The 19222-nt window shown below is 38.1% G+C and overlaps 1 protein-coding gene across 1 annotated transcript; it reads right to left on the bottom strand.

Moving 5' to 3' along the window:
* Nucleotides 1–7779: 7779 nt before the first annotated feature.
* On the bottom strand, nucleotides 7780–19039 carry MVK (mevalonate kinase). Its single transcript, XM_053457160.1, has 11 exons — nucleotides 18974–19039; nucleotides 17442–17533; nucleotides 15503–15650; nucleotides 14834–14975; nucleotides 12838–12993; nucleotides 11826–11929; nucleotides 11252–11297; nucleotides 10199–10289; nucleotides 9634–9750; nucleotides 9128–9281; nucleotides 7780–8166 (listed from the first exon to the last, which is right to left on the bottom strand). Exons 2-11 carry the CDS (start codon nucleotides 17520–17522, stop codon nucleotides 8015–8017), a joined length of 1191 nt encoding a protein of 396 aa, XP_053313135.1. The 5' UTR covers nucleotides 17523–17533; nucleotides 18974–19039; the 3' UTR covers nucleotides 7780–8014.
* Nucleotides 19040–19222: the final 183 nt, after the last annotated feature.

Below are 19222 nucleotides of genomic sequence, written 5' to 3'. Positions count from 1 at the left end.
GATCATGGGAAATGCAGGATAATTCGCACCAAACGCAGGTTTGATATCAAAGATGGAGAATAGAAATCTGAATTTTACAAATTCTGGTTGCACTTGATGGTTTTCAGTTATAGTTTTATTATAGATGTGACAGGTCCTCTTTAAGTGGGCGCAGCTTATAAATATTTCATTCTGTAGAACGTCATGGGAATAATCTCATTTATACAGTAAGCATTTTTTATTGTCATCATCCTAAATTAAAAGCTAGGTCAGGCCACCTCATAAGCCATCATGTTCTATCATTCTAGAGCAAAACATTACATTTGACAATATACCGTAGAAGTTGGGTGGTGTGTGTCATTGACTTTCTGTGATACATGACAGTAGTTTGATGTATTCTTGCTTGTGTGTCCTTCACACTGCTGTCTTTTATTGCAGTTTTATATCAGTAGCTATGTGAAATAGAGTTTGCAAGTAAAGCTTTAAACTCCAGGCAGTTATACTCAAGATGTATGTAACAGGAATAGGACTGATACAGAGACTGATACAGCAGCGAAAAAAAATATATCTCAGAATATGTGTTTATCTTAACTCCTAAATGCATATTACAGATTATGTATCACCTTTTTAGGAAGAAACACAGAAAGCACATTTTTTACCATTGGAGCTACTTTTTGGCTAATACAAAACATAGCAGTTGCCCTTTTTCTAATATTGTATTAAGTACAATGGGGGGCATCAATAAAACCAAAGAAACTATTGGAATACATCTAAATTCTTAAGAAAAAGTCAATTGGTGGTAACATGATTTGTTGATTTATTAGTCATTAAATTAAACGTTGTATGATTGGATTAATAGACATATGTATGTTAGCAATGTTACCCAGGCTAATCATAGTATACCTAAACATGGCACATTCCCAAGTTTTTCAGGGCAGGGGCAGATTCCTGGGACTCTCTTCTAGTCTTTATAGACATGTGAAGGCTCTTTTTGTCAAACTTGCCTTGGGTAGAAGGCTTTCAGGATTTATGTATTGGCAATGATAGTTCTGACCAAACCGCTTCATGTCCTACCCTCAATGTTCTTCAACATTTTTGAGTGATACAGTCAACTTTTCTCCTCACTATATTAAGTCATCAACATAGACCTACTCTTTTTACATTTGTGAATCATTCTGAACATGCTATGACCACAACATCTCCTTGGTCGAGGCTATGATCACAATGTCCATATGCTATTACTTTCTAAAAGGAAATACGGTACTTAGTTGGGTGTCCATAGTGTCCAGCATCCTGTAGATACAAAAAGGAAATATCTCATTTGGAGACAACCCATTACACTTCCTCAGAAATGTTGATCTCAAAGATTGTGTCACCAGATGTAAAAAAGATTAATCTATGCTAGAGAGAAAACCAACACAAAGTTGTATGGGTTGCTTAGCCCTTGAGTCCGCCAATGACTATTAAAGCTGCCATACTTTTAGCATAAAAAAAAGAGACAATATCAAAAATGCTTGTACCCCTCCACTTCAGAAAATTGATGTCACGTTCCAAGTCACCGGTTTGTTTTTATGAACCACATTATGTGTCCTGTTGTAGCCTTTTAATACATTATTATAATTGCTTATTCATGTGTTTTGAGCTCTGTTAAAGAATAGTGCTTGTATTGTTGTTGTTTCTCTGACTTACTATTCTCAGTGGTAATTAAGGGAAAAAAGCAAGCATATTACGGTAATTCCCATTTGTTACAATTTCTGTATCTCTTTCGGTTAGGGCCATTTTCCCATTTTAGCAAAGAGCCCTTTGGGGAGTTGCTGCATTTAATAAATGAGAATGGCTTAGTATCCTGACCACTGTTCCATATTTTGTGTACTTGCTCTAAGTCTACCAGGAAACAGTCTTTGTAATAGCAGTCTTTGCTAGTACCACCTAGTGTGCAATAACAACAATATTTATTCACACAGTGTTTAGTATAGCCTACAACAATTATTGTAGGACTATCAAACACTTGGAGCCTTTTGAGAAGATCTCATTAGGGTTTATTTAACCATAACCAGGGTTTATCAAACCATAAGTCAGAAAACTCCACCAATCTTCTTGTTTGAGGAAATCTTACTTTAAATAGTTAAATTGGTGAAGGTGAAAATTGTGTTGTGATTGAGGAATGATTGGTATTGGTGGATAACATGCTGCATTAATTGAGAAATGCCTTCATGTCCTTTTTTTCTTTCAATTGAATGTATCCCATAATTAACTTGATGTGCACTTTTACTAAAAGATAAGAAGAAAGTAAGGCAGTAATCAGCCAGATACTTCTATATATATAACCATAGGACCATAAAAATACCAAAATGCCTTTTTGATCAGAGATGGCTGAATTAAAATAATTGAAAAATACTGACTCACATCTGCCTTAAAACACAAGTAAGAACACTATTATTTCAGTCATTCTTCCTAATTTTTTAACACAAACCTGTACAATGTGGCTGTTATAATCAGCACGGCAATTTGTTGACTTTGTCAAAGTTGAGTTTTTAGAAATAAATTAGGACTGGTCTTAGAAAACATTAAGTCTCCACCATTTGAGGATTACAAATTCTTAGAGAGTTACTTGTGTGGCCAAATATCAAACACCATAATCTGATGTACCTGAGAATAAACAAATGAAACCTATGTTATCATGTAAATATACCATCTAGTCATTTTTATGAAGGCAGAACTGGAGCCTGATATTGTGTAGGTCCCCCTTTTGCTGCCAATACAGCCCTGACCTGTCAAGGCATGGACTTTACTAGACCTCTAGGTGTGAGCAGCAGATCCTTAAAGTCCTGTAAGTTGTGGGGTGGAGCCACCATGAACCGTACTTGTTTGTCCAGCACATCCCACAGACGCTCAATTTGATTGAAATCTGGTGTAAAGGGGAGGCCAAGTCAACACCTTGAAGTTGTTGTTGTGTTCTTCACACCATTGCCTTCGTCTGACTACTTGCTTGGTGTACCAAACCCGGAATTAGCTATCTACCTATACCGAGCCTCCCCACTGTTGGGACCATCAAAGTCCCTGCCTGCCTAACTTGGGGCTCAACCTTTTACTATGTGTTTAAGGGCAAAGAACACCTGCAGGGAGCACTCCTGGATCACAACAGTGCTATTATTGTTCACACAGCATATATTTGTGGGGTCATAGTCCCATTATTTTGTGTTCAGCACCCCTAAAATACCCCACCACTATCATGCACCCACCAACGTCATCCCTTTCAAGTTCATCATACCCCCAATACTATTTTATTCCTTCTAAAGAAATCCCCTGGGTAAACTGAAAACGCAAAGCTTAAAATATAACCCTATTAGATTACATTTCAATGAATGCCCTCTAATAACATGCACACACATACTAACCACAATTTGCCCTAATGATGCAAACACACTGACCATCCTCAGACACACTGACGTCCACATTCTCAGACACGCTGACACATATCTCTGTCAGCCAAACTAACACACGCTGTATTCTCAACCAAATGGTATGTAGTCAAACATGCACATCTCAGTTACGCTCTACCATCTGTCATCGAGTGCATTAATATGGATACAATAAAGATAAAGCCCAACATAAAGACCTTAAAACCTGCCAAATACTACCTGGTGTGGTGCACTAGTGCTAGCAACCAAGACACTTCCCCATTTTTTAACCCAGATTTCTGTCCTTTCTTCCCCTGTTTACCATGGTTTGCCTTATTATTTCTGAACCTGTGCTGCCATCTTTAACCTGGTACTGTCACTGGCAAGATCTTCCCCGTGACCTCATCTATTATTCTTTGCATGTTGCTCTTCTGCCAAATATATTGTACTTTCAATTCACCTTTCTGGTAGAGGAACATTGTACAGATGTGCTTCTCTCTGTTTGTCCTCCATAACTAATCACACTCTCACAGTGCTACCAGTCTGCCATTGATCTCCCTCCCCTGGGATTCTTCCTTGTTGTGGCCCAATGTAGGCTGAAAGAGGGAGCAGACATGGGGCTAAAGTATATATCAAGCTCTGAGACTTCATTCACCATACAGTTCATCTCAGCAGTCCTAGTACCCTGGTAGGTTAGTTCGCTAGTCAGCACCCTGGACCTCTGCCTGGTTGGCCTGTATGGTAAGGCCGAATGCACTACAACCTCATTGCTCTGTTTGAGGCCTGCAATTCTAAAATGTTGAATTGGTAAGAAGCATCTCCTGACTGCAAAGTTTTCACTTCTATCACTATATAACAACATTTTATGGTTGACAACATTATGTTCCTAACACTGATATGTAGTTTCCATAGCTTTGCACAGTCTTTTTTTTCCATAGCTATGCTGCATTGAATGCTTATTTTCATAATAGGTATCTGGTGGATTCCTAGACTATTACCAATGTTATGCCTGTAGAGCACTATTTCACAATACATTTTCTATTTTCTTGGGGTTTTTGTTGTCACAACAGAACCAGTGGACAGTTCTATGACAGCCGCTTACAATGGCTTGCAGAGCCTTAAGGGAATTGTAAAACCAAAGTACAATGGCTCAGATATTTTCAATCAGGTCGTAAAGAAGAACACAGGCAATGCAGTCTGCATGAGGGATTAGAAGTATAAAGAATGAGGCTAAAGAAACACTCTCTCTCTCTTCCCTTTCAGTTTTATCAACTAGTTTGTCACAACCTGGATTAAAGAAGGCTACAGAATACACCTCTCAATTCTGAATCTCCCCCTAAATGTTATTTTAGATGAATTGAAGGGGAACAATTAGACTACTGAATTGTAAACAGGAATCTGTTGCTTTGAGGTTGGCTATGTGCTATTGTCCTTTTACAGCTTACTGCTTTAGTTCCATTTGAATCACTTTTTTCCCTTCTAATTGTCATGTTGTCTTTCTCTGTCATTTCTCTCCCCATTTATCTGGTTCCTCTGACATTTCCCCCCAGCCTTGGTCCTGCTGCTGTCTATCTTATCTCACATAATGTCACTGCCTCTTTAGAATCAATTCATCAGAGCGGAAATTAACAAGTGCTGACGGCCATAGCAAACGAAAATCTACCATCTGTGCATGGGGAAGGACTGCATTGGTGCACACAACAGCATTAGATCAATCAAACAGGGCATTCTGCCATTTGGAAGAGTACTTTCACTTTGCGTTTTTTTTAAGTGCCAAACAAAACTCTGTGAATAAAGTAGAAATGCAAAAAAAATCAACTGTAACAAAAGAAAGAACCACAAGAGGCAAAAAATGCTATTGACATGACTGTCCGTTTAGTAATAAAATGCAATCCATTCCATTTATTATTCATGTGACTAAATTTTTCAAGATTATTTTCTTTAAGCAACTAGATTCCGTTAACAAAAAGTGATGCACTTTTAGTTAACACTCCCCTTAGGGCAGTACCATGAGTAGCGAGTGACCCCCTAGGGTCGGTTAGAAAGGGATTGGTGTCAGTGATTGTTAGTGTCTGTATGGATATATAGGTCTGTTCATGTTGTTCAGTGCATGTTTATTAGTGTATATGTGCGCATTCTTAAAGGTGATGTTCCACTTAGACACCATTTACTGCACCCTCTATGATGTAAAATAAACCTTAGCCAATTGATTTTCTCCGTTTCTTAAGCAACAACCTATCAGTGCCAGCTTTTGCGTCACATGACAAGCTTATCCTTCACATCAAATCAACACGTTAAGGGATAATTCAAACCACGCTTATTTCAAGGTTATCTAGATGAATCCACGTGTAACAGATGGATTCTGTCACAGAACTGCAGAACAGTAAAGATCAAATGTTTCCGTACATAAAGCGGGGTGATAATTAATACGTGGGCTACAGTTATGTCAGTAAATATCACTTCTAACCACCTTTAATCTGTCATGGTTGATAAATATATACATATATTGATATATTTTTTATCACTCCTTTTTATATCGCTTAATCTGCAAAATAAATGCTTTTCTGGCAGACCACCAAAAATAGTGCTATGTATGTCTTTTTTTGTATATTAGCATTATTTTCCCTTTGAATATAGCTTCCAATAACTAAAATTTCATTGACTTTCTTCCTAAGGGTTTGGCAAGGAAACATTTAAGAGGATAAAGTGTGAATCTACATTTTCTAAGTTGTTGATGATTGCAAGTTTGCAAAATTATCAAGGTCCCTTCGTCAGGTATATCATATTATAAAGGTCATATTATCATTACCAAAATAGCTTATTGTCGTTCTACAGTACAATTCTTTAACTTTTTGGTGGTAAAAGAATACATTCTAACAATCTTAACTAGATACTAAGTAGTGCCACATCAACCACATTTACACCCCAAAATAATTTTGATATTTTCCTACCACCCATATTGTAAAAATCTATTTAAAAAAATGTAATAATTTCACCAAATATACAAAAATATGTCTAAAAACTCCATGAAGGAAGCATAAATGAAATTTGATGATGCATGAGCAATTGTGGTTCAAGCCCAAACTGGCTGTTGGGTTTACCCAGTGATGTATCCTGGCCTAGGCCAACCAAGTCTAGGGTGGTAGGTCCAGTGGGACGGGAGCCTCCATAGACTATATCAAAAGATGCTTTTATATGACAGGACGGCTGGTCCTCTTACAACTGTAATACTTGTAACCCCTGATATGAGAGAGCGTGAGAGATAGAATTAAGTAATCTTGATATAGTTTAATGGATGTGTGTGTGGTTTTGTTGGGTATGAGCAGCACAATGTCTTGGGCCTGCACCTGTAGAACAAGCTTTGTGCTATAAAAAAGCAGAATGAGGTTCATACTATAAAACTGAGTCTCGTAAGATGCAAATAAAAAAATCAGAAGAAATATGGCAAGTTTGGTTTTGTTTGGACACTTTAATATTAAAAGAGTTGCAAGTTCAGGTTTGTGCTTACTTAGTATTTTACATTAGTAGTGTTTTATGTGTAAGAAAGAAATTTGCAGGGTTGAATGAGAAAAATGCAGGTATTTATTGCATATTAAGTCCTTAATCACTGCCTAGAAGCCTTTTAGGACGTACAGGTACGTTTTGATTTTCTTGCAGGGGCAGGTACACCCCCCCCCCACCGTCAGCAGCAGCCAGGATTGCCGACCAATCATTTGTAACGGCTGCCGGGGTCATTGGGCATTCCTTTCCAGGAGACATCATTGCTGACGTCAACAAGAAGCCTGGTGGAGGACAGGCTCTCTCTTGTGGGATATCCAATCACTCCCCCTACTGGCTGATCACACACATTGCAATCCCCAATGCAAGTCTATGGAGAGTTGCTTCATGATCAATTATTTTTATTTAGAAATAAATAACTAATATAATAAAATAAACATCCCATTGCCCTAGCTCTACATGTAAATAGTATAATGCTCTGCCCCTGTTTATTATCCCCAAACCTGCATTTTCATCGATAATTAAAGAAAACATAAAAATTTCTTATATACACACTTTTATATATCTAAATTTTAGTGGCTCTTCATAAAGGTCCAGATAACAAAAGATTGCTCCCCCCCCAAAGGTACTAGATGGGAAAGCGTATATAAATTAATTACTTTATTAAACACTATAAATAGCATTTATGTTGCATAACTGTCCTGTAACTATACTATAGTTACACTAGTAATGAATTAAGGTCTCTGTACAGAACACAGGTTATGCAAGCCAGAAACAATGAAATTAAATCAGTTGTAGGAGCTATTAAATAGCATAGATGCAAAAGCATCTATCAACTCTTAATTTGGCCAGTAGATCACTATAATATATATATATATATATATATATATATATATATATATTTATTTAGAAAGGGAATCGCTCCACATTAATCTCACTGTCAATGGCAGTAATTAGTAGCCTCAAACGCTTGGCACATTCTCTCCGGCTCCGGCAACAAGCAAAGTTGACCACGAGCATTATTTTAAAATACTCGTCGTCTTTTTCCTGAACACTGTAGAAACATTGATGTCATTTTGCATTGATGTATTCCAGATCCACTGTTCCACTAATAGGATCATCCGTGTGCTGAAGGTTTACTCATCTAGGAAAGCTTGTAATATATTCTCTGTCAGGGAAGAGGGCGAGTGTACAGAAACACCAGGGGCCCCTATAATGGTTTCCCAGCACTGGAATCCACAGGCTGTAAGCTCTTGCTTGGCCGCTTCCACCACAGCAGGATCCACATCTGGTGAAGAAAAACAACATTTTGTTAATATGTACAAGATGTAAAAGCATAGAGGACTAGAACATAGTGCTTGCCGCTTTTAGTATTTTGCAAACATATACTGTGCATTAGAGTCAGATGCTGTTAATGCCCTTAAATGTTGTCCTTCTTGGACACCAGCGAGACCAGCAAAAGGTATGGAGAAGATATTATACTGATACATATCCTTTCCTATGCAATCCAGACTTAAGTATCCTGAATACATCTCTCTCTTAAGTTTGAAATTATAAAATGTCTAATTCACACGATGATGATCGATGATGATGTCAAGCAGTGACTTCACTTGAAATTCCTGCCTGCTAGATCAGTAATTTTCAATGCACGTCATCAAGGACTTCCTTGTGCTAGGACAGGTAACATGGACCTATATACAGTATGTGATTCACACTTTCATGTTTAATCCATAGATTGTGCTAGTAAGAAAAATGTATGCATTTTGCCAATTTTTAAAAGAAATTTCTTTCTAAAGAAGTAAAAAGCATCTTGAAAGCATCTTATCACCATAGCAACTACTGGAATGTTTCTGCTGATTGAATCAATTTCAAAATCTGTCCCAGAGTCCATTTTTTTTATTTTTTATACATGACCTCCACTGTGCGCTAGACCAGTCATCTTTTTTAAATTTTATAGGGAAAAATGACTGAAACACATATGAAAAAAAATCAAATCTTATTTTTAAATGGTGTATTTGAGAAACATTAAAAAATTATTTTTATTAGGGCAAAATGTTATGTATCCACTGATATTTTGACACAGACAGGCATTTTATTATGTATCTTCGACACCTTCTGTGCCAACGCCATTGGGTCTTTGTGAATCAGCTAAAATGTATAAACCTAATTCTTAATATTTTTCTCAAAGCATCTCACAAAATGATGATTCCTTGCAGTAAGTAATCTTACTTGTGAGTTTTGTGACTTACCAGGACGAAGCAGAGTTATTGCACAGCCTCCTCCTCCAGAGCCAGTGAGTTTACTGTGCAGGCCATGTGATGCAGTCACCTGACACACCCTGTCCAATGAAGGATGCCCAACACCTATCACATTTAAATGGTGTTGGTTGATGTCAATCAGTTCCTGCAAAAGCAATTAATGTGTTATGTCAAGCATTTTTACATGTGCTAAAATACAGTTCAAATGATAAAAAAAAGTGTGGAACCCGACAGCAAAAATAATTCACACTTCTATGTCTAGACGCTGAAAATGTATTCTGAGTTACTTCAGTAGTACTCTGAGTATAATATAAATCTTGAAAAAGCAATGGTATTCACTGTAGCAATAACAAATATGCCCCATGCCAGCAATCACTAAAATAGAATAATCTGCCCTTTAAAGGAAGACCTGTAACTCTGTTACAGCCATGAAGATTGTTGCAATGAAAATGTCACATATAGGAACGGCAGTCCAACTGCTTCAACAATTGTGTTACCTCCAATATAGAATAATGATCCATTGACAACCTTGTAGCCATATGTTCTAGGACCTGCTGGCACTCCTGAGAGATGGCATCAATGGAGCATAGGACTGGCTCCATGATACGCGGGAACTGTAGGAGAAAACAATCCAAGAAATGCATTGTTTAAGTGGAGATAGACATTTGGGGAACACTAATTTCCTAGTAAACCATCAGTACGATGTAGCTACGCCAGACAATAGTGCTTTAGGGCATCTCTGGAATAAACAATCATATGTTTTAGTTTACTATTTTGTAATAAGGCTCATGTTTAGCAGCGCTATTCCCTGTCATTATGTATCATTAAAATATGTTTATTAAAGCAGGATCATATGAACAGGGGTGGGTGATCAAACAAAAAAGAAAACCATCCATACACAAGAAGAATGAAGATCAGAAAGCATTAGGTTGTACCGTGGTGAAGGCAGAGGACAATTTTCATCTGAAGTCTAAATCCAAAGCTCCCTGCACAGGTCAAGTTCTTATTGATAAAGCAAAAGTAAGGACATCAGTTATACTATAAATATTCTAACAAACTAACCTTCACCAACTTGTCTTTTACTCCTGCCACAAGCACCTTCGTGCTACGGGGAACCTTTGTGTTGGTTAGTACAATGTGCAGCTTGGGTAGCCTGGGGACAGAACACATATTACCATTACTTCAAGCTAAGGGGGTTTCTCTATTTTTGTTTAACTAGAATGCATTTCATTTTGTTACCAAACTGGCTGCAAATCCATTCAAATGAGTTTCTAGTTAAATAAATATTTAAATGAAAGGATAATGTCTGCAATCAAGGGAGGGCTGGCAAGGGGACAGAGAAGCAAATGGACCGGCCTTCTTACAACATTTTGGGTCAAACAAGCCTTTCCCAAGTGTCACATACCATTTCTAAATAGTCACCACAAAGTATAGCGCAAGGAAAACTATATATGTTTTGGGCATGACTGGATAGTGCATATAGAGCATGTCTGCTCTACAAGATGTCTCTTGGTAAGCTTTATTATTGGGCCATTTGACTAAAATGGCCCCCTGGGGTGCCCGTTGCCGGCCCTCCTATTTGCAATGATATAACACAGGCCATTACAGGACACAGTTTGCCCTGATAGTAAAATACAAAAAAACAGTGAAGCACACATGACCTCCCACAAAAGTCACCTCCTTCAGAGCAATCACCAGTTCTATTCAATGGTGCTTGAGTGACAGGTGAACATTTTAGTGTCAGGCCGAGGCCATCCATGTATCATTATTTAAGGCAAAAGAAGAATTTGTGTGCCCATTTCCCCTGTGTGTAAGAAAAGAATTAGTGGAGGGTATAAGAACATTGGGGTAGCAGAACATTTACATGTTTTTCTTCTAGATTGCTGCAGGCTGGCGGGGCTAACCATAATGTGTCCATAACTGAACAAGCATTTTGGGTCAGCGGGCAAACAACTCAATTGTATATTAAACCTACTCTCTCTGCTACACTATGGTAATTCCTAAAGCTTGAGGGTTTTGGTGTGAAAGATTACTGCATGTTGAAAAATCACTGAACCAATTAAATACATTGAAATAGAAAAGGAAAAAAAAACCAAAAAAAAAAAAAACACCCACCTAACCAATGGGGTTATTTTCCCAGCTTGATATCGTAAAACACCACCTTAAAAAAAGCAACAAAAATAATGAAATTTTATAACACAAGGTATATTAAAAGTAACATTCTTAGTTGTAGATGAGGGGCTTGGAAGTTAAACTGTGTAGCTCTTCCAAGGAAATTTTTTCCAAGGCATGTTAACACGTGGAAAAATGTGGTGCGTCCAAAACACAATGATATTGTTGCTTCTAGTGTGTTCGGTGGCCCGGTATATGCAAGCTTTACATGTCACTTGGCTTGAGTAACCAGATTCAATTTACACATACTTGACTGTGATTATGTTATATTAAGTAAGGTGGAACACATGTACGAGAAACAGAAGAAAGAGGCACAGTGGAAGACAGAAGACTACCAAGGCGAGTGTTTGGGGTAAAGAAGAAAAGAACGGGATGGATTAAATGAAGTGGTAAGGGTTGGTAGGAGGAGTAGGTATGAAGAGAGGAAGGTGTAAGATGGTTAAGGATGAGAAATGTCTGATCATTTTATAAAATGCCTGGTTCTTCATTGTTGTTCTGGTTATAGAGAATTGCTTACCCCAGGTCCCTACAGCATTATCAACTCCTGATGGATTTCCATGGATGACCTTTTCACCTTGGAAAGCCCAGCTGTTAATAATGTCCAGATCCGTTCTTGTCCAACTGCAAAAGAAACAATGTTTAGCACAATAAACAGCACTTGGTGACATCAAAATGTTAATACAGTGAGTGCCAAATTCCAATGTTCTCAGTATAGCACGCATACTAAATAAAAACAAAGAATTTGTATGCTGTGATGCTATTTAGGCTCTCAAGTGCCATTCATGGCCTCCCTCTAGTGGTCGGTGGACATGGCCAGAAACCCTCCATAGAGTCAAGAATGAGCACATCATATAATTACAGTGATAAACAATATATTCCAACATACTTAGTATTAGAGGAAGCACTGAGCTCCTAAAGTAAGTGTTTAACATAACCCGTCCAGATTTATTCTAATCTACTTTACTCCTATTAAACAATGTGTGATTTAAGGAGATAAAGGTTGCATTTTAATGATCTGGCAGCTATAATATGCTTGGGGTATATATTCACTAATAGCCGCTGGGGATCCCAGGACACACATTAATAAAACATACAAGTAATCTAATCTGAATATCTATAATGTGTCCTGATTTTGTGCTTGTAGTTGCATAATAAATTAGCAAGCACCTACTATTCACACCCAACGTAATCACAGGTCCTGGACTGAAATAACCTTAGAGGCACTTTATAATTGAATTTTGCAAGCCTGTTTACCTGCACTAATTGAACGTCACATGGAAAAACAAGCTATTTACAAGGTAGGCTGGCACTTATCATTTAAAAGGTACGGCAGTTCGGGTTTGTAGAATTTAACTCCAGACCCGAACGACTGCCAGAAGGCCAATATTTCTGGATACCCCTGCTTAAGCAGAGGTGGATCAATCAAAATGGCTGAAATCAATGAATTATCCTAGGTCTCTTTAAAAAAGAATAACCAGAAATCTCGGCCCCTCTCTTTTATTTGATGCGGATCAGTACACGGATGTTACCTTAACGTCTCGGCGCTTTCTTTCAACGGGTCAGCTACTCTGCCGCTAAATGTTAGCAAGGCAGAGGCCACACACACAGAGTACGCAGCACTCGATCCCAACCCGGCTCCGGTGGGCAGCTGGGACCAAACGGTTATATCCATACTTGGTAAATCTCTACGACAAACACAATACAGACTTAAAAACACGCTCTATAAGAGTGCGCAACACAAACAAAAATCCAAGTGTGTAACCAAGACACGTTCGGTAATACGCCGAATTCCACTGTACAGCGCTGCGGAATATGATGTCACCATATAAAACAAGAAATTATAATCATTTCTAAAAAGGCGATCACATAGGAGCAGTCCTACTCAAAATGTATTTCTTGCAGAAGTGAGCAGCAGCGTGGGTGACGGTGTTGGGTTGTCCATCCAGTCCTTTAGTTGGATTACAGTATTTAGCGATTTTGTTCTGCCCTCAGGATGTCTGAAAGGTTTATTCAATAAAATCACGGCCAAGCCAAGTGAGATTTTCCTGCTGAGCTAGCCCTGTATAATGATTAGTTAATGTGGGGTGATTTATTGAACGTCAACAGATTTTACTATGAATTATGCAGGCCAATCTGGCCATTCTTCCAAGCAATGCTCCCTAGTGCTGAAATGTTTCACAGTTTAATGAATAAACCCCTCGGTGATGTTAAATTCTATTTGTGTGATTTCTGCTGCTTGGCTTCTTTTATTTTTTTTTGATACTATATTGATTTACAGAAAGTTTCCATAGATGGCAATGGAAACTACAAACTACCGTATATTCCGGCGTATAAGACGACTGGGCGTATAAGACGACCCCCAACTTTTACAGTCCAAATATAGAGTTTGGACTATACTCGCCGTATAAGACTACCCCTCTACCCAGCGTACAACAACCAGCCAATCACGGCAAGCGATGTACCTTACCGGTGATTTGCTGGTTGATTTGCTGACATATACATACATGCACTGCCCTTACACACACACACACACACACACACACATACATATATAATATATATATCTATATATATATATCTACACATATGCCTGTCCATACATACACATTTATACACTGCCCTCACCACACACATGTATATGTATATATATATATATATATATATATATATATATATATACACACACACACACACACGTGTGTGTGTGTATATATATATATATATATATATATACACACATATATATATATATATATATATATATATATATATATATATATATATATATACATATACATATATATATACACATATACATATATACACACACCAGTATATATATATATATACACACCAGTGTGTGTGTGTGTGTGTGTGTGTGTGTGTGTGTGTGTGTGTATTTCTCCCCCCTTTCTCCCCATCTCTTACCTTATCTTCTGTCTTCTTTCTTCCATCCAGTTGTGGGAGCCCGAGGTCTGGCACTTCAGACCTCGGCTTCCCTGCTCTCTAATCACTAGGCGCCGGCTATTGATGCCGAGCGCAGGGATGACGTCATGTCCCGGCGCCCGGCATCAATAGCCGGCGCGTAGTGATTAGAGAGCAGGGAAGCCGAGGTCTCAAGTGCCAGACCTCGGGCTTCCCTGCTCCCTCATCACTACGCGCCGGCAATTGATGCCGGGCGCCGGGACATGAAGGCATCCCTGCGCTCGGCATCAATAGCTGGCGCGTAGTGATTAGAGAGATTGGTGGCTTCGTGGGAACCTCCGGCTTGGTAAGTACCCGGCGTATAAGACGACCCCCCACTTTTAAGAAGATTTTTGGGGGTTAAAAAGTCGTCTTATACGCCGGAATATACGGTACTATCTTTCTAACTAACTGTAAAAACAAAGCAAACACTATATCCTAAAATCAAATAGAAGATAATCAGTTCTTTTGCTGGCCAAAGGGATATTCCAAACAGGCATATTTTGGACTAGATGGGCTAAATGGTAATTATCTGCTGTCATATGTTTCTGTTTTACTTACTTGCCACATATACACAAGTACAGGTAAAGAAAAGCCAGCACAGCGAGGCTCTCAGCATCCTTGGACCCATCTGGAAATCTAGCAAATGTCTTCAGGATGTCCAGATGCTCAGGACTGGGGCTCATGGGTTCATTTCCAGAATCTGCCGGACAAGTTAATACGTAATATATTAAAGCAATATCTAAAAGGTTTTTCACCTGTAAAATAATGTGCAAAGTTAGCGCACACTTATTGCTGGTGCAGCATTTGGACTTCTAGAAAAAGTCCCAAACACAACCACAAACGGCAGACAAAGAGAAATGATTGGGCTATGAAGTCAATAAATATCGGACTATATGCACACAGTTATATCATTACATCATCACAACAACTTAACTGTGCTCCATAAATATATTTATTTTCTTTCCCAGGATTAGAATATATTTATATATCGCATCTAAACACACACACAGTATATATATATATATATATATATATATATATATATATATATATATATCTCACATCTAAATACACAGACACAGCGATCTATTCCTAGAAATGCAGTTTTGTATTCAAAATGTTCCATTGACATACAGTAAATAGACTCGTAGAACATTTAAAACTCAAGAACATTATAAGAAATCACAAAAAAAAATAAAAAAAATTAAAAAAAAAAAATACACTGACCTTGGAAAGCAGGAACAAGTGATTGTAGTTCAGAGATATCCCATCTTAGCTTGGTACCGATATTTGGTAAGTTTATAAAAACTGTATTATCGTTGCGCGGTCTTATCCTAAGGAATGTTCTTAAATTAAGACTCACCGCCAAAGCCACCTGTATGCAGAGAAGTAAAAATACATTTAGTGCAGCAAAATAATACATGTATCCATTATGTTCTAGCAATCTCCCAATGCATATAATTATTACAAATTAATGTAATAGATGTTAGATGTAAAAGCTACAATCAGCCACTGCTGTTCAATTTACGGCATGTGGGACTAGGAGCAGCCATTGCAGGTTTTCGCTGCCTCAAGATCGATTAGACTCTACTGCATTATATTATAAAAATATCCAATGCCTCTCACCAGCTCAACTTCTAAATTGTTTGTGTATGGCAACGGCACAGGTTAAGCAGTCCTTAAACTAGATGTCATATTGTAATAAAGGAATTATGATGGGTAGGAGATCAGTCCGTCTATACATCTAGTAGCATTATTTATTGAAACAATGTTTACACAATACAGTAGTTTGGCTGTTCTAACTGTGGACTGCATATCCCACTCCTTCTAGATCAGGGGTGTCCAAGTTTTTCCTGCAGTGGGCCACTTCATCAGAAATGTATGTGTGCGTGGGCCGCACTCATTTTTCACTGGGAGAAAACATGGCCTTTTAGCTTTTAATGCATATTAATACAGGGTTAATTTGGCGATAATGAAAGAAGCAGTGGAAGAGTTTTTTTTATCAACTTTTATATGTCATTCTATCAATACTAAATTATTTAAACGGTAAAACAAAGTCAGTCCACAAACCATTTAAAACAAGTTTAGCCAAATAAAACTGCATAAGGCTGGAGCACACTGTGGGTACAAGCTAGATTTAAGCTGGCTGACGCACACGGAGTTGATCAGGGCCGGATCAAGAGCATCAATGGCGTGGTGCTGAGGATTTTGGTGGCCATTTTATGGAAATAAATAAAATAGACAACCTTAACGCCTCGGCATCCATGTATACTGGATAAAGAGAACATCAGTGCTCGGCAGATAATATACGATAGAATCTTATGTGATGGGATTGGGAGTAACCAGTACACAAAAAAAAAGTCATCATACACGGGACGCCTGAAGCCACAATTTACTGCCACTGATCATTTTTAATAAAATATGCAGATTGAAACAAAGTAAATAACACCAAACCTTTATTTTTCCTCTCACTGATTTCTGGGCCAAGAAAGTTTTGTCCTCTGAAGTGATTACAAATTCAGGAGGGCATTTTATCTCTGGATATGTAAAATTAAATAGTTTATTTATTCCTACAGAAAGTAAAGTGCCAGGAATCAGATGACCAAATACACACCAGGACAGGCTCTACCACACCGACACCCAAACACACACACCAGAAGAGGCTCTGCCACACCGACACCCAAACACACACACCAGGACAGGCTCTGCCACACCGACACCCCAAACACAGACACCAGGACAGGCTCTGCCAAACCAACACCCAAACACACACATACCAAGACAGGCTCTGCCACACCGACACCCAAACACACACACACATCAGGACAGTCTAAGCCACTACGAAGCATAAAAATGTAATTTCTACACAGTTTTTTCCATTAACCTCCCCTCAGGCGGGCCGCACCTTGTAGTCCCCCCTGTTATGCGATGCACTACTTGTTATGCTCTTTTTTTTTTTCCTTCGAGAATGCGATAGATAAATGGAACAGCCTCCCACCAGGAGCGGTAGAGGCTTATATAGTTAGGGAATTTAAACATGCATAGGATAGACAGACTAGATTCTGTTTTTATGTCCTCTTTTCTCATTGTACAGCACTGCAGGGTATGGCACCACACACAGATTCATTATGGGTTGTGTATAAAGCAACAAGAAAATATACATCACCTTGCCATGTACCACGGCATGCTCCCCATGCAAAATGACTTTCCCGGGTGCAGACACAAAGAGCTCTTTCTCCATCGTCATTGTGAAGGTCACTATAAAAAAAAATATAATTTACAATATATGAAATTAAAATAAGAATGTGATACCATCTTGGCACATAGTACACAGCATTGTGAGTGATGGTATAATAGTTTATGTTAATAATAATTCTATTATCACATTACAATAGTATGGAAAAATATATAATGAAGCTGGAAAACGTGCTGGGTAATATACATCATACGGGAATGATTTAAAGGTGCTGTTTCACTTACTATGCTGAATTTAACACTTTTGGAGTTAAATGTAGCATTAGGAAGAACATTCCTAGTAACGTTCAATGCAACAAAAATGATCCCTTAACACATTCGTGGGGTTTTCCTATCTAAGTGACTCTAGACATTTTTTTTGTATTTGTTCAATAAAGTTTCAGTTTTTTTACGTTTAGTATACCCACACAATTTATATATTGCTTTTTAACCAATATATTTTTAATATATTAAAAATATATTAAATATTCCTTCAATACACTTTTTATATGTATAGTTCATCATACGGTATGAGTTATACGTTAAAAAAATTGAACTCTGCACACACACACACACAGACACATTTTTATTTAGGTGCCACCGATTTATGCTATTGGGGTCTCTATAGACCGCTGCTGATGATCGTACAAATTCTAAAAAGATTAAGAAAAAAAAGTGAAATAAATGAGTCCTGAATAAATATAAGACCCCCATGATGCCATTATGACATTTTAAGGGATACCTTCAGGTTACACGAGAAGTCTGCAATAAAGTATCAAATAAATAGATACTAATAATAAAGTGAAAAAGAAAAAAATTGACTAAAACCGTAATAAACATCTTGTACCCTCTGCGGCTCGCACCCCAAACACGGCCCTCTAAAACATGAGGGAATATAGGCATGTGAGATATTGCTGTATTTGGCGATGTTGCATAATTTGGAAATGGCACCTATCCTGTGGAAGAAATTTTTTTTATATTGCATTTTTTTTATGTATAACTGCATAGAAATATTACGTTCTATTTATTAAAAAACAAAAGATCTGAATCCCCCGGGGACAAAAAAACAACAAGACAATATATAATCTGTATGGTTACATTAAACAAGCCAGAGGGAGATCAGGCTAAAATGATTTGCTCTGTAAGGGGGGGGGGGGGTATAAAACAGCCCTGGTTAAAGATGATTGCAGCAAAAAGAGAACGTTCAGGCAGCTGGGATTCAGATCCAGCCATCTCCTTCTGCAATCACCGATCTACAATATGAATGTACGTGGGCTGTGAGGAGAGGTGACAGCCTGCTTTACACTCAGATAGCTACAACATGGGGAGGTGGCTGTCAAAGTAAAAAGAGATGTGCTTTAATAGGCAGTCAATAGCACAACGTAACAAGCCTAAAGTGAAGGAACTTCATATATCTATATATATATTTATAGAGATATATATAGTGTCAGTGGCCATATTTACCTTCAGGTGTCAGGTGTAGCGTGATTCCCTCTGTGAAGGCATCCAAAGCCAGCCAACCAATCAAACAATCAATAGAGCACACAACGTACTGACCGACAAAATCATCAAGGTAGGACCAGTTCCTGGCAGCCAACCAATCCGCTCCAGAGTGTAACTCCAAATCACTCGCCCAATTAAAAGATAGCACCGCCCACAAATCTCCACCAATTGTGAATCTTAACTAAGTTAGGCCAATCTCAGGTCAGATGG

This window comes from Spea bombifrons, chromosome 1 (genome assembly GCF_027358695.1).
Source record: "Spea bombifrons isolate aSpeBom1 chromosome 1, aSpeBom1.2.pri, whole genome shotgun sequence".
Lineage (NCBI taxonomy): Eukaryota > Metazoa > Chordata > Amphibia > Anura > Pelobatidae > Spea > Spea bombifrons.
The sequence above is the reverse complement of the archived record's forward strand: the minus strand, read 5'-3'. Positions and strand labels throughout refer to the sequence as shown.

What these genes read in the sequence shown, in the direction of transcription:
- MVK (XM_053457160.1), bottom strand. Translation starts at nt 17,522, where the DNA reads ATGACGATGGAGAAAGAGCTCTTTGTGTCTGCACCCGGGAAAGTCATT. An exon ending in TAATGCTGTAGGGACCTGGG is followed by an intron (nt 11,298 to 11,825) that starts GTAAGCAATTCT and finishes GCTTTTTTTAAG; the next exon opens with GTGGTGTTTTACGATATCAA. An exon ending in AATAACTCTGCTTCGTCCTG is followed by an intron (nt 8,167 to 9,127) that starts GTAAGTCACAAA and finishes TTTCTTCACCAG; the next exon opens with ATGTGGATCCTGCTGTGGTG.